This window comes from Glandiceps talaboti, chromosome 14 (assembly GCF_964340395.1).
Source record: "Glandiceps talaboti chromosome 14, keGlaTala1.1, whole genome shotgun sequence".
Classification (NCBI taxonomy): Eukaryota; Metazoa; Hemichordata; class Enteropneusta; family Spengelidae; genus Glandiceps; species Glandiceps talaboti.
The window spans coordinates 3,141,743-3,156,194 of NC_135562.1; the positions used below are offsets into that span (position 1 = coordinate 3,141,743).

The 14,452-nt window shown below is 35.8% G+C and overlaps 1 protein-coding gene across 1 annotated transcript; it reads right to left on the reverse strand.

The window, feature by feature from the left end:
- Positions 1–929: 929 nt before the first annotated feature.
- On the reverse strand, positions 930–14,402 carry LOC144445531 (ATP-dependent DNA/RNA helicase DHX36-like). Its single transcript, XM_078135119.1, has 21 exons — positions 14,340–14,402; positions 13,746–14,036; positions 13,208–13,282; positions 13,010–13,105; positions 12,064–12,218; positions 11,318–11,419; positions 10,407–10,553; positions 9,665–9,814; positions 8,918–9,020; positions 8,639–8,782; positions 7,778–7,986; positions 6,994–7,111; positions 6,474–6,572; positions 5,017–5,190; position 4,515; positions 4,345–4,427; positions 3,772–3,871; positions 3,111–3,192; positions 2,602–2,725; positions 1,833–1,985; positions 930–1,317 (listed from the first exon to the last, which is right to left on the reverse strand). Exons 2-21 carry the CDS (start codon positions 14,019–14,021, stop codon positions 1,105–1,107), a joined length of 2,604 nt encoding a protein of 867 aa, XP_077991245.1. The 5' UTR covers positions 14,022–14,036; positions 14,340–14,402; the 3' UTR covers positions 930–1,104.
- Between the last annotated feature and the right edge of the window lie 50 nt (positions 14,403–14,452).

A 14,452-nucleotide genomic window follows, 5' to 3' on the forward strand; every position in this document is an offset into this window, starting at 1 on the left:
ACCATGCCTATAGCACTACCACCATAGGCCAGCTAAAAGACATACCTTTATCATAGTGGATCATACAGGGTGGTCTGAATGGCTTATGAAGCCTCAAAGACATACAAACCATTGGGAAAGCTGCTCTCTCACCAGCAACAAGCACAAAATAGGTGAGTGTACACATGTAGTATATGTTTTTCACTAAAGGGGGTATTTACCACTCATTCCATCTGTGGAGCCAGCCTCCTACTGTATTGTTGTATTCAGTAATAGCCTAAAGTATAGTCCTAACAGGTGAGTATGATGCAAAGGAGAATATTCTTAAGGGAAAAGATTTTCTCTGAGCCTCATACTCACCTGTTAGAGACCTACCCTCCTCCCCTCTTCATAGACATAGAATGTCTCAAACAATAACTGGGGAGGTAACATTGGCAGTCACATATTTGGATAGATGAAACAATTTCTCAAAGGATGATGGCAAGTAGAGAGCATTAACCTATTCTACATGTAAAGTCCTAACACATGAGTACATGTATGCATTTGTAGAAAACCTTTTCACTTTAACAGTCACAAAAAATTAATTTCTGTATGTAATTTAATTTTCTATTCGTGCTGCTCCTAACATGTTTAGTGAGCCCCTGATACAAGAGGAATGCCATAAATGAATGATAAAATAATAAAAGAGTAGTTTAATCTAATGAGACACATCTCCATACAACTTTTTCATAATGTATACACTGCTATACATATACACTCTTCACAATGCTGTGAGATTATCCAAGGCAAAGACCTATAATGGTACAACCTTGTCAACTTCCCATACAGCATGAAATCCATGTTGCCACTCGGAGCAAAGCCTCTACACAACAATCTGTCCTACCAGGTTCCCATTTCTATAGATTGACTTGTAGACCAGCGGTGATTACCGGTAGACTCTTGCCCAAGAACTTGAGCCAACCAGAAACAATGGCAGCAATAAAGATCAAGCCAGTAATGACTGGTTACAAGTGAACCACTCTCATCATTGTAACACCACGACTCAGTTTAATGCAAGGTGTGTTTTCTTGTGTTATGTTGATACTTCAGCTCTGTCATTACTTTGAACTGGGTATAACATAGCCATCAATAATCACGCCAATGTCTATTTCTGTATCCACTTGCACTCTGACCTCTGTCATCCTGGTAATCAGCCTCATACTGTTGTTTGTCTTCCATCGTCAACAAGTCCACTATGGCAGTCATAATTTTACCTTCTCTGCAACCCCGATTCCATTTGGTCACTCCTGGATTTGTGATCTTGTGTTCCAGTAATTCATCCAATTCTTGTTTTAGTTTCTGTGAAGTCAAGTCATGATAACAACGTTGTTATTACTGAGTTTCAGTTACCAAGTTCTGTCACTGAGGGCTCTCTCTCTCCTCACAGTCTGAGAAATTGTATGATGAGTCACCTATTGAGGTACATGTATTGTGATGGAACATGGCCACTGTGAAGATCTGTGACAGTTACAGATAGGACAAAGATGTTTTCATTACGAGTTAGCCTCTCTGCCATCTTTTTTTTATTTATTTATTTATTCATTTTTTTACTATTTATCATCACACAATATAAGTTCTGTATCATGGTAATTTTTTTTCATTATTATTTGTAAGTTTTTCTTGCTGTAAATTTGTATACATTATCTAATTTTTTTCATTGAGTGAGGTCAAACCATAGACACTATCTAAGGTCAAACCATAGACACTATCTATGGTCAAACTCGATTAGTTGTTTTGTCAACTATTTTTGTCCCCATTCCCACATCTGCTCATTGACAATTTGTATATTAAACTCAGTCAAGCTGAATTCTTACCTTGACTAATCCTGCAATCCTTGGTGGAGATTGAAAGATAATCCAGTCATCGACCTTAACAACATCTTGTTCATGGTCTGTACCAATACTAATGTCACCACCAAAGAATAGCAATGGGTATGGTTGCATTACAGAACTGTCATGTAGAAACACCTACAGGTATGAAGTCAAACAGAACCAATTATATCAGTTCATGGGTAAGGACATTGTAAGAGTTATGTACATGTACACCACTAGATTTGTATAAAGTGCATGGGGAGGGGCAGTGTCAGTGTTACCTATACCACACAGTTCATGGGGAGGGGCAGTATCAGTGTTACTTACACCAATATCATCAGTTCATGGGAGCTAGGGGCAGTGTCAGCATTACTTACACCACACAGTTCATGGGGATCGAGGGGCACTATCAGAGTTACTTACACCACACAGTTCATGGGGAGGGGCACTATCAGAGTTACTTACACCACACAGTTCATGGGGAGGGACAGTATCAGAGTTACTTACACCAATATCATCAGTTCATGGGAGCTAGGGGCAGTTTCAGCATTACTTACACCACACAGTTCATGGGGAGGGGCACTATCAGAGTTACTTACACCACACAGTTCATGGGGAGGGGCAGTGTCAGCATTACTTACACCACACAGTTCATGGGGAGGGACAGTATCAGTGTTACTTACACCACTAGTATCAGTTCATGAGGAGGGACAGTGTTAGTGTTACTTACACCACACAGTTCATGGGGAGGGGGAGAGGCAGAGTTACTTACACCACTAGATTTAATCTTCTGATGATACACCAACCATTTACCATTCAGATCATTAACACCAGCATTGACAGACTTTGGGTGTAATTTCACTTTGCCATCCTGCTTTGTGTACAGTATTGGAGGCCTACAACATGACAGTAAGTTAGGAACATGTATTATTACACCTCAATATTCTTAGTAAGCTCTCATTGGTCAGAATTGAATCACATGACCTTCTTTATATAGACTATTACCCACACAGTGAATCTGAGATATTGCCCATGTGTACAGAGAGTACTGCCCAGAACTATTGCCTGCTGATGTTTTCAACTAATACACATCTATTCCGCATATCACAACAATGATGTTTTCTATGTTGTGTGCTCAAGATGACAACCTTCAAACTGATCAACTTTGATCATAAATGTATAGATTATGTCTAGTCTCCTGGTAAACACTGCCTTTTTAGTTGTAATAGTCATTACAGAACACTACCACAGTATAATGTAAAAATGTAATTTGTTACTAACCTTTTAAAACTTTTCTTCTGAATTTGAGCCACGTTAGGATAAAGACCAGCGCACACTACAGCCTTGATTAGCTCCAAATTATCTGCAGAGACATATCACAGTAATATTTAATGCACAACGTTTTCATGACATTGTTCTTGTGTGGACTACATTATTTATCTCCAGATATGGTATTTGTACTTTACAAGTATTGAAATATAATGCACAACTTTTTCATGACATTGTACTTGTGTGGACTAGATTATTTATCTCCAGATATGGTATTTGTACTTTACAAGTATTGAAATATAATGCACAACGTTTTCATGACATTGTACTTGTGTGGACTAGATTATTTATCTCCAGATATGGTATTTGTACTTTACAAGTATTGAAATATAATGCACAACGTTTTCATGACATTGTTCTTGTGTGGACTACATTATTTATCTCCAGATATGGTATTTGTACTTTACAAGTATTGAAATATAATGCGCAACGTTTTCATGACATTGTACTTGTGTGGACTAGATACTTATCTCCAGATATGGTATGTGTACTTTACAGGTATTGAAATATAATGCACAACTTTTTCATGACATTGTACTTGTGTGGATTAAATACTTATCTCCAGATATGGTATGTGTACTATACAGGTATTGAAATATAATGTCTACATTACCTGCATTCTTATTTGCTGCAAACTGTTTACAGTCGGCATTGTGAACAAATCCTATATCACATAAATATTCACAAAACTGTGACTTCATTCCTTCCAGCATCTGTAAAGAATGTAATTTTTGTTAGAAAAATGAAGAATTATATAATATATATTTGTTTATTTAAATAAAAAATGTGACCAAAATAAACTCGTGAATTGCTTATCAGTAAAATAAACACGTTGAGAAATAAAAACAAAAAACAAAACAAGTTGATCAATAAAATAAGTCCTAAAAGTACTAAAATATGTGCCAAAGTTGCTGATAGAAAATGTGAATTTCAAGCAGATTTGCACCAAAATGCAGTAAAAATTGTGATTTTTTGACTTTCGACATTGCAGTATTGCTAATGAATTCATATGAACTTTGACCCTATTAATTTACAAACCAATCATTCATCACCTAAAGTTTGTTTATGAGTTGCACCACAATTCATTTAAAAAAAATTAAATTTTGACTTACAACACTCTTAAACAGCTAATTTATTATTCACATGAACTTTGACACTAGTATTACACTAACCAATCATACATTACCTTGAGTGTATTCATGGACAGAAAGTTTTCCCAGCAGTAATTCCTGGCAGCTTGCCAACCATATTTCATGGCATCTTGCCAACCTTGGAATGCATTAATTAACATTAAATGATCACTCTTTGTTTCATTGGACAAGGTCTTTCTACATTGATCTGCTGCCTCCTCTTTACCCTGCAAAATAAATAGATACAGAGATAGTGATTAAACTACAAAACCATGAATCAATCAATCATTCGATGCAATTTATATAGCGCCAATTCCACTATGACAAGAGTTCAAAGGCGCTGTACAGTCAAAATGTTTTAGAAAACAGGTAAGTCTTATGCAAAATAAGTTAATTGACATGCATAGATTTGCATCACAAACTAATCAGATCTCACATTAGAATATGTGTATTGAATGTTTGCCTGTCAACAGTGATTTAATAGCTACTGTATACAGTAGTAAAACATACTATGGTACAAGGTGTACATGCTGTGTGTGAGTTTCTGTGAGTGACGTACGTCTGTGTGTGTGTGTGTGTGTGTGTGTGTGTGACTGTGTATGTATTTATACTTGTGTGTGTATGTGCATGACGGGTCTGTATGTATTTATACTTGTGTGTCTGTCTGTCTGTCTGTCTGTCTCACAGTGGATATACAATGTATGGTGATATTGGAGATTATTACTTACCAATGGAACAATAAATGGGTCTTTAAAACTAAGACTAGCTGCTATAGTTAAGACAGGATTCAGACAACAAAACATAGCCCCAAAGAGTATCATTTTACCAATCCTTGGTTCTACTGGTAGTTTAGCTAAATGGTATCCTAATGGTGTAAGTGTCTCGTCATCATTCAAGGCATTCTGTAAGGATAAATGATAACAATAGAATCACTGGTGGTATGCCTGACAATCAGTACAGTTAATCAATCAATCAATCAATCAATCAATCAATCAATCAATCAACCAACCAACCAACCAATCATTCAATCATTCTGGTGGTATGCCTGACAATCAGTATGGTTAACAATCAATCAATCAATCAATCAATCAACCAACCAATCATTCAATCAATCTGGTGATATGCCTGACAATCAGTATGGTTAACCAATCAATCAATCAATCAATCAATCAAACAACCAACCAATCAATCAGTAATTTTATAAATATGAATGTTTCAACTGCAATGTAGAGTTCAAATGTGCTGTTTAATTTAGAATAATAATGTAGATATTTTTAACTTCATGATCATGCAAAAACCGAGTAAGAACACTGCCCTTTGAGAATCATACAGGACTAATGTTGTTCTTCAACCTCAATGAACTAATAATGACCAATAATCTATTGACTTAGTAACAGAGATGGGTGCACAGAACTACCTAACATCTACAATCGGCTGATCATACCGCCACCTAGTGGTCAGCTGTAACTATGATAGCATTTGTCATTCTGATGACAATCGTCGACCTGCACAGAGCAAAAGGACAATGTTATTTACTACATTTAACTGTTTGTGGACTATCATCTAAAAGTAAGTCTTTCCTTTGATCTACCAAGTTGATGGATATTTTTGGTGTCTTAGAAAATGTCACATAACTTACCAATTATCTATAAGACTGTATTGACTTGGAAAGTGCCACATAACTTACCAATTATCTATAAGACTATATTGACTTGGAAAGTGCCACATAACTTACCAATTATCTATAAGACTATATTGACTTGGAAAGTGCCACATAACTTACCAATTCTTTAAGGTATCTTATAAGTGAAAGAAACTTTATGAATTTGTTATAAATGAGGAAAGAAAAGTGACACCTGTAGGAATCGAACCCACGTCCCCCTAAACACTAGTCAGAGTGCTCTAACCAGCTGAACTAACGTGTCAACTGGTAGATTCCGTGAATCATTCCAAGATGTCTTTCTATCCTCGAGGTGGTGGTGAGAAGCCAACTCATTTTAATGCTTTACCTTTCAAACTAACGATCTAAATAGATTCACAGGTCTCCCTGCCTAAGGGGTGGCCAAACTTTCAGTTTGTATTCCCAATTTTTTCACACTGTATATTGACTTGGAAAGTATCACCCAGCTTATCAATTGCTGATGACTGACTGTATAATGACTATATAAATTATCACATAACTTACCAACTGCTTAAGACTATCCATTGCCAACTTAACAGCTTCTGGTGAAGGTTGGTCCAAAGCCTTACCAATGAAATCTTCTATGTAGCCAAGTTTTAGTAACTTTGGAGAAAGAAATGGGAAAAAAAGTAATTTAGTCCAGTTCATCATTACGCACACTCTGAACATTCTAAAAGTGATGTTCTGTTTCTCCCAGTGTAACCACAGCTGGCATATCTAGCTAACTTTGCACCCATGTGGACTTGAGGAGGGTATTACCCTCATCTCAATTTTTGCAGCTTAGAATTTATAGCTTTCATCTTTTGAGATGAGGTTAGGTAGATCATATTTTTGGAGCCACCTTTTGTGTTTGCTGCAACAAGTCCTTATTTCTTGACAATCATGTAAATTTCTTGTGCCATGCTAGAATCGTCAGAATCAAGATTACTTATCACTATATTGTCATGGTTACTTGTGACCAGATAACGACACATATTTACATAATATTTGACAACTTATCAAAAAACCACAACTCTCTACTCACCCTAATTTGTAGACACACTTCTTCCAATAATGTTCTCAACATTTCTGGGAGTTGATAGTCAACCATTAGATCAGCTCTGAGTTGTGTGTATAGATGATAACAATAACCAGGCTGTACTCTGTAAGAAATATCAAATATAATCATAGTGAAACAACACATAAAGAACACAAAAACACCAAAACCAGTGTCCCAGTCAACCTAGATATATAAATGGGGACCTTGTAGGATAGAAATTGCTATATAAAGGATGATCTCTACCCGTATGCACTCACAGAGGCAGCAACAGATTTCATGATTCCCACAGAATTGAAGAAGTAGAAAGGGTAATACCTGATAAAATGCTTCAAACAGAGTGTAAGCATACTATATGAAAAAAAAATATTATGATAACATTATTATTGCAGCCCATTCCAAGTCACTGTTTATCAACTCTGTTTGGTACAATCACACGGAAACCAATAAGAAACTGCACATTGAACAATTTAAGATAGCAAGCTTGAAATTTCTTGCTACATTTTGAAACAAATCATTTAAAGGTACTGCAACTAGACACAGACATGCAGGCGCCAATGTTTTGACATCACCATTGTATGTCTGTATGGTGGCATGGTAGGTCATTTCATTTAGACAAAATGTCACAGAAAACTGTATTCATTCAATCTTGCTATCTTACAGTGTAATATGTGCAGTTTGTTATTGGTTTCTGTGTGGTTGTGTCAAACAGAGCAGGTGAACGGTAACTTGAAAAGGGCTGTACAAAAGTATGTTATTATTATTATCATACCTTCCAGCTCTGCCTCTTCTTTGCTGTGCTGCAGCCTTACTAACCCATTCAGGTTTTAATGTACTGATATTATTTTCCACATCATAGTTACTCTCTTTAGATTTACCAGTATTTATCACATGTACTACATCATCAATAGTGATACTAGTCTCAGCTATATTGGTTGCTATGACAATCTTCCTGACTCCAGCTGGTGGTCTGTCAAACACCTACAGCAAGATACAAGAGATATACAAACTGTACGAATGAGGCATAACCATGGTAACATTTACCTCCATAGTACAACAGCGGTATAATCAATAATCAGTCAATCAAATTTCTATAGCACCAATTTCCAGAGCAATGTTCTGTTCAGTAGCGCTGAATAGCTAAAGCACACCATATGGTTTGATCAACAAATAAGTCTTCAGTTTTGTTTTGAAACAATCCAGGCTGGAGGCTTGGTGAATGTCAAGTGGCAAAGAATTCCATAGTTTGGGGGGGGGGGGGGGGGGTGTGACATATGAGAATGAACGACGACGGTGATTTGACTGTAATTTGTTGTTGCAAGCAGATTCTTGTTTGTAGAATGTAGAGTGCAACTCAGATGTATATTCCACGCCTTCAAACATATTGAGTGCACTTATGGAAATAATGCAAGCCAAAATCCATCATTTTGCAACAGAAAAGTTACTTACAAACTTTAAGGTATTAAGCACATTGTTAAGCACTTCAACTTAAGTTTAATAGTATTGAGTTATTGATAACCTTTATAATTCACTTGAAATACGAAAATGACCAATGTTTGTGGTTAACAGCAAGGCGATAAACAACTTTTGATTTCTAGACAATGTCTTGATCTGTGTCATTCAGTGTTCTTACCTGTCTCTGGTTGGCAGTTGGCATCAGTGAATGTAGTGGAATGATAATAAATCGATCTGAATTAAACATAGTAGATTTCTGTAACATGTCATTCAGTTTACTGATGTCTGTCCAGCCAGGCACAAACACTAAAATAGCGCCATCCTGTGGTAGGAAAGGAATAACATTCATCAAAGATGATTTCTGAAACTGATTTCTATCAAGAATCAAGAAAGAGACTCACAGAAAGTGAAAAGGAGAAGAATTGACTAGAATCAAATAGAGTTGATGAGTCCTTACCTGGCCATTCAGTACAATATGTCTAATCAATTCCACTATCAAATTAAAGTTGATTTCTTCCTCATCCAAGTTTTCAATACTTTCAACAATTTCTTCAGAATAACTGTAGTGAAGGAGATAAATTAATTTATAATATACCTAGTGATAATGCTGTGCCATGATTCGCTAGAATCAGTCACGTGATAGGAAAATAGAATGACTATTTCCCTTGGGAAATAGTTCCATCAACTTTTACATGGTCACGTGACCACCGCGCATTCACAGCAGGTCAAAATGGCAGCTTCTGACGATGTCGTCTGCCACCGTGAGTTCACAGCATGAGGCATATTATAAAACACATATTGCCTGGCCTATATTCGGGCTATAGCACCCGTTCATTACCCCCTCGTGACTGTGAGTTACCAGAATCACATGCTATTTCCCTCGGCCACAAACTAACCTGTCTTTCATTCCACCACAGCCCACTGCTACACACAAACTAACCTGTCTTTCATTCCACCACAGCCCATTGCTACACTCAAACTAACCTGTCTTTCATTCCACCACAACCCATTGCTACACACAAACTAACCTGTCTTTCATTCCACCACAGCCCATTGCTACACTCAAACTAACCTGTCTTTCATTCCACCACAGCCCATTGCTACACTCAAACTAACCTGTCTTTCATTCCACCACAGCCCATTGCTACACTCAAACTAACCTGTCTTTCATTCCACCACAGCCCACTGCTACACTCAAACTCACCTGTCTTTCATTGATTGTATGTATTCTTCATATCTTTTATTATATTCCTCCTCTTTCTTGATTTCATCATCTCGTTTCCTTTTCCCTTTCATAAATTTCCAATAGTGTGGTTCTTTCCTCTTCTTCCATGGTGAAGGTACAGTTCTGTAGCTGTTCAAGTGGAAAAAGAATTTTAAAAAAATATCAGTAATTTTTCATCCTTCACATACATTGTAATATATTTTAAAGACCACTAGTGTGTACACACTCCACTGCAAGTAATCACCAGTATATATGTCATAATACATGTATCACTAGTGTGTGCACACTACAGTACAAGTAATAACCAGTACGTATGTCATAATACCAATAGTTTGTGCACACTACAGTGCAAGTAATCACAAGTACATATGTCATAATATCACTAGTGTGTGCACTCCATACTCCAGTTCAAGTAATCATCAGTAGGTATGTCATAAAATACTGAAATTGCATTTCTGAAATCTTATGAATAATTTTCAAATGTACATGATTGAGAAGATCTTTTGGATTTATTATTCTTTTAACCAATTTGTAATATTAGCAGGAGATATAAATCCTTCTGAACTTCTGAAGTAATAATGTATATATTACATATGTATATGTATGTACATAGACCATATACACACATGCATGCATGCCCACACACACACACACACACACAAACACACACACACACACATACATACACACATACAGACACACACACATGCATTGTTTATACCTTGTAAGTTGTAGTACATCTTCTATCCAATATTCAGTGACTGGGAAAGTGAATCCTGGAATCGTCACCATTGGGCAGTTGCCATAGTAACTTGAGAACTTGTCAGCATTTAGTGTAGCACTCATGAGAATAAGCTTTAGATCTGGTCTGTGGATGAACACATCAGATATGGCAGAATAAATTCTACATTCAAATACATGTACATAAAGTTGATAATTAAAATGATCATCACTGGATCAGTACTGAATACTTTTCAATGAAATGTCGACATTTTTAAATTTGCCACCTTTCAGTTTTTTACAAGATGGTAGTATCACAATATACTGAGGCTCCCACTGTTCCAGATTCCAGATAGATTCAGCTACTGCTTTGCTCATTTCCACAGTTGTCATGACATCTCCATCAGTAAATGAATACAAATCTACAAGTTTTACATTTAAGTACAAAACTTCTTTAGAGGTTTCATGGTGTGTGACATTAAATTGCGATATTTTCAGAGATTATTAACTTTGAATGCTATATGATGTGCGAGATATCATGGTTCTCATTACAACCCATAACACCAATATAAAGCGTTTTCTGTATGTACCACAATCATTTATAGCATCCATATAACCCACACCAAAGTAAAGCGTTTTCTGTATATACCACAATCGTTTATAGCATCCATATCAAAGTCTAAAAGTATACTGTTTCATTTGCTAATTGACCACATTAGAAAGGCCACATGCTTGGCTTGTAAATAAACCAATTGATAGCGTATACTTTTACACTAGATATGAATGCTATAAATGAGTGTATCACATACAGAAAGTGCTTTACTTCAGTGTTACTTGTTGTAATATGAATGCTATAAATGAGTGTATCACATAGAGAAAGTGCTTTACTTCAGTGTTACTTGTTGTATTTACCTTTGTGGCAATAAATCCCTCAGAATAATGATAAGGAAATCAGATACAATATTTCTTTCATGGACTTCATCAAGGATTATATGACTCAAACCTTTCAACATCCTACAACAGAATTATAAAAATTGAAAACATTTTTATTAACTTTTAACCTCAAAGAATCACAAAAACATTACATCATATTAGAAATCCATGCAGATCCGTGGAAAAAAAACCTTCCAAATTATATGGTGATAGGGTTTTTACTGTATATGCACCAAAACTGTGGACTCATCTTCCACTGGATCTTCAGGTGATTGACAAATTCGCATTATTCAATGCAAATTTTAAAACGTTCATATTTAGTCAATGCTATGGTTGTAGTGGTTGTGTCTCAATTTTTACAAGGTTCTAATATGTCCTGTATTGTTTCATTTGTTGTTTTCCATCAAACTGTTGTAATTTTATGTGTTGTGCTTGGCAGTTTTTTATGTATTTTTTCCCTCTGAATCATGGTTTTAAATTTTGTGATTCGTTATGTACAGACCGTTGAGACATGTGTTGTGTAATGGTCTTTAAACAATAAATTATTAATATTATTATATTATTAATTTTGGTATATCATGGTATAGGGAAGGTCGATGTAAAATATACTGAAGTCTTCATTAGTAAAAAGAATATGAGTTTTTTCAACAGACCTCATTGAACCCAGACTTCTGTTTTATCCAACTATTCTATGAAGTTTGTAAATATACGACACAAATACTTACGGATCACCTTGAAGCCATTTCAGCAGTATTCCTGTAGTACAGTATAGAATAGAACCTTGATTTCTAGGTAGTTTATTTTCTAATCTGATCTGATATCCAACACTCTGACCATCACCTACAGTTTCACCTCTCTCATCAGCAACTCTCTCAGCAACCTAGAAAACAGTAGTAAATCATATTTAACATTTTTGAATAGCTGTAGCCTAGAATCCGGTTGGATTGGCATTTTGCTCTCTTTTCCCCTCCCACACCTGGCATTTTACTCTCTTTTCCTCTGCCACGTCTGGTATTTTGCTCTCAATTTTTCCCTACCACACCTGGCATTTTGCTCTCTTTTTTTCCCTACCACACCTGGCATTTTACTCTCACTTTTTCCTTTGCCATGTGACTGTCTGGTATTTCACTCTCAATTTTTTTCCCTACCACACTCGGCATTATGCTGTTGACCTAAGGCTTTAATGACAGTACAACCTGAAATAATAAGTTTGTATTTTTAGCTGTTCCTTTTTCTGTCCTTACATTGCTTTTTTTTATATGTACTGTTAATTGCATGTATTTTTTATCTTTGCATGAGTAATTGAATTTTTGAAACTTTATTTTCACTTTTTAGATATGTATGCCACTCCAATTCGACCCCCTGGGTTACCATAGGTTGGTGAAATAGACCATTATTATCATTATTATATAATATTATTTAATCAGGCTCAAATCCTTATTGGGTTTTTGATTGTTCTCATTGTGAGATGAACAATTGCATATACTCGCCATTGGAACACAGCTCTTATCAGTGAATAGTCATAACAAACTACTGAAGCAACTGCAAAAGTTTTATCAAATTTATTATATGTGTTCGAGTATAGCCCCCCCCCCCCCCCTCCCCTCCACTAGGATTTCCTTATGTGTGTGTAGCCAGGGTCTAGGTTTATACTTGGACAGAAATACTTACAGACACTGCACTGATTCTCCTTGGTTGTGTACACACAACTCTACACAGACTACCATTGTTATTGTCAATATAATGATCCAGGATGAACTGGGCAACCTGCAATATAAAGAAACACATTTTGTATTGAGTGGCATTCAGTTAGTTTTAATAATGACTCACTTAAGGTGCACTGTTGAGATAACATCTATAATACTTCACCTGTGTCGTTTTACCACAGCCGGTCTCTCCACTAATCACAGTCACTTGGTTAGCATCAATCAGTTCCAGTAATTCCTGCATAAAGAAACAATATGTATTAATTAATCTTCATAATGGGATAAGACTGGAATACACAATATCTATAATGACTTATACTCTGAACTGACTGTACAAAAGGTATATTTGAATCAAAGCTAGGGAGTTAGAGCAAGGTTACAGTAGGTAAAGGTATTGAGCTAGACCCCCTAACATAAACCAGATTTGTATTGTTGACAACAATTAATGGTCACTGTTTTACATTTGCTCCATTTTGAATATTGTTCAGTCGTTAGATGTCTTGAAATTTAGGCACCATTTTTAAATAACATATCTACACTGCAACTCTAGATTTCCTAAAAATCACCAAGAAATAGTTATTTTGTTTATCATAATTTGTTTTCTTTTTCCCATCTGGCATTTTATACAAATATTATTAACTCAATTAATTATTTAGTCAATTTCCAGTAATCATCTTTGACATTATTTTTTCAAAACTTACCTTTTGCATCTTATGTGATGGTAATTTTTTTCGAAATTCTCTCATTTCCCGATATCTGGCATTATTCAATCTTTTCAATTCCAGATCTTCTTTTAGATTGGAATCAATGGTTTCATTCTTGGTTAACTGTTTACTGTAATATCTCTTAATCAGTACATCTGTTTCACTGGGTGCAGCACTGCCAGATGCCTGACCAGGTTCACCTCTGTCACTGGTTTTCTCCATTGCTATATCTTCTAATAACTTGGCTATTCTGTCTTCTCTGTGGTCATCCATTTCAACTTTGGGTCTCTGAATGATATTTGAATTGGACAGTATATACAGCACACTATTTATTTTATTTTTATTTTAAATTTTTTTGATGGTATAGTATATAATAAATTGGCCAAATCTAAACCTTTGTGCTAAGTAATTAATAAATTTGTCTGTCTGTCTGTCTATCCCATTTCATCGATGTCTGCCTGTCGATCTGTCTTCATGTATCTATCTGTCTGTCTGTCTCTCATTCTCTCACTCCCTGTACAGTTTATATATAATCAATCAATCAATCAATCAATCAATCAATCATGGCATATCGTAATCAATCAATCCTACCTCTGCTATTTGTCTCTGTACATTATTTTCTTTGGACTTCTTAGCATACCACAAGCCTATATCCTTTCCTTTCAAACCGGGTGGATGTCTTCCCCTTCCACCACGTCCTCTTC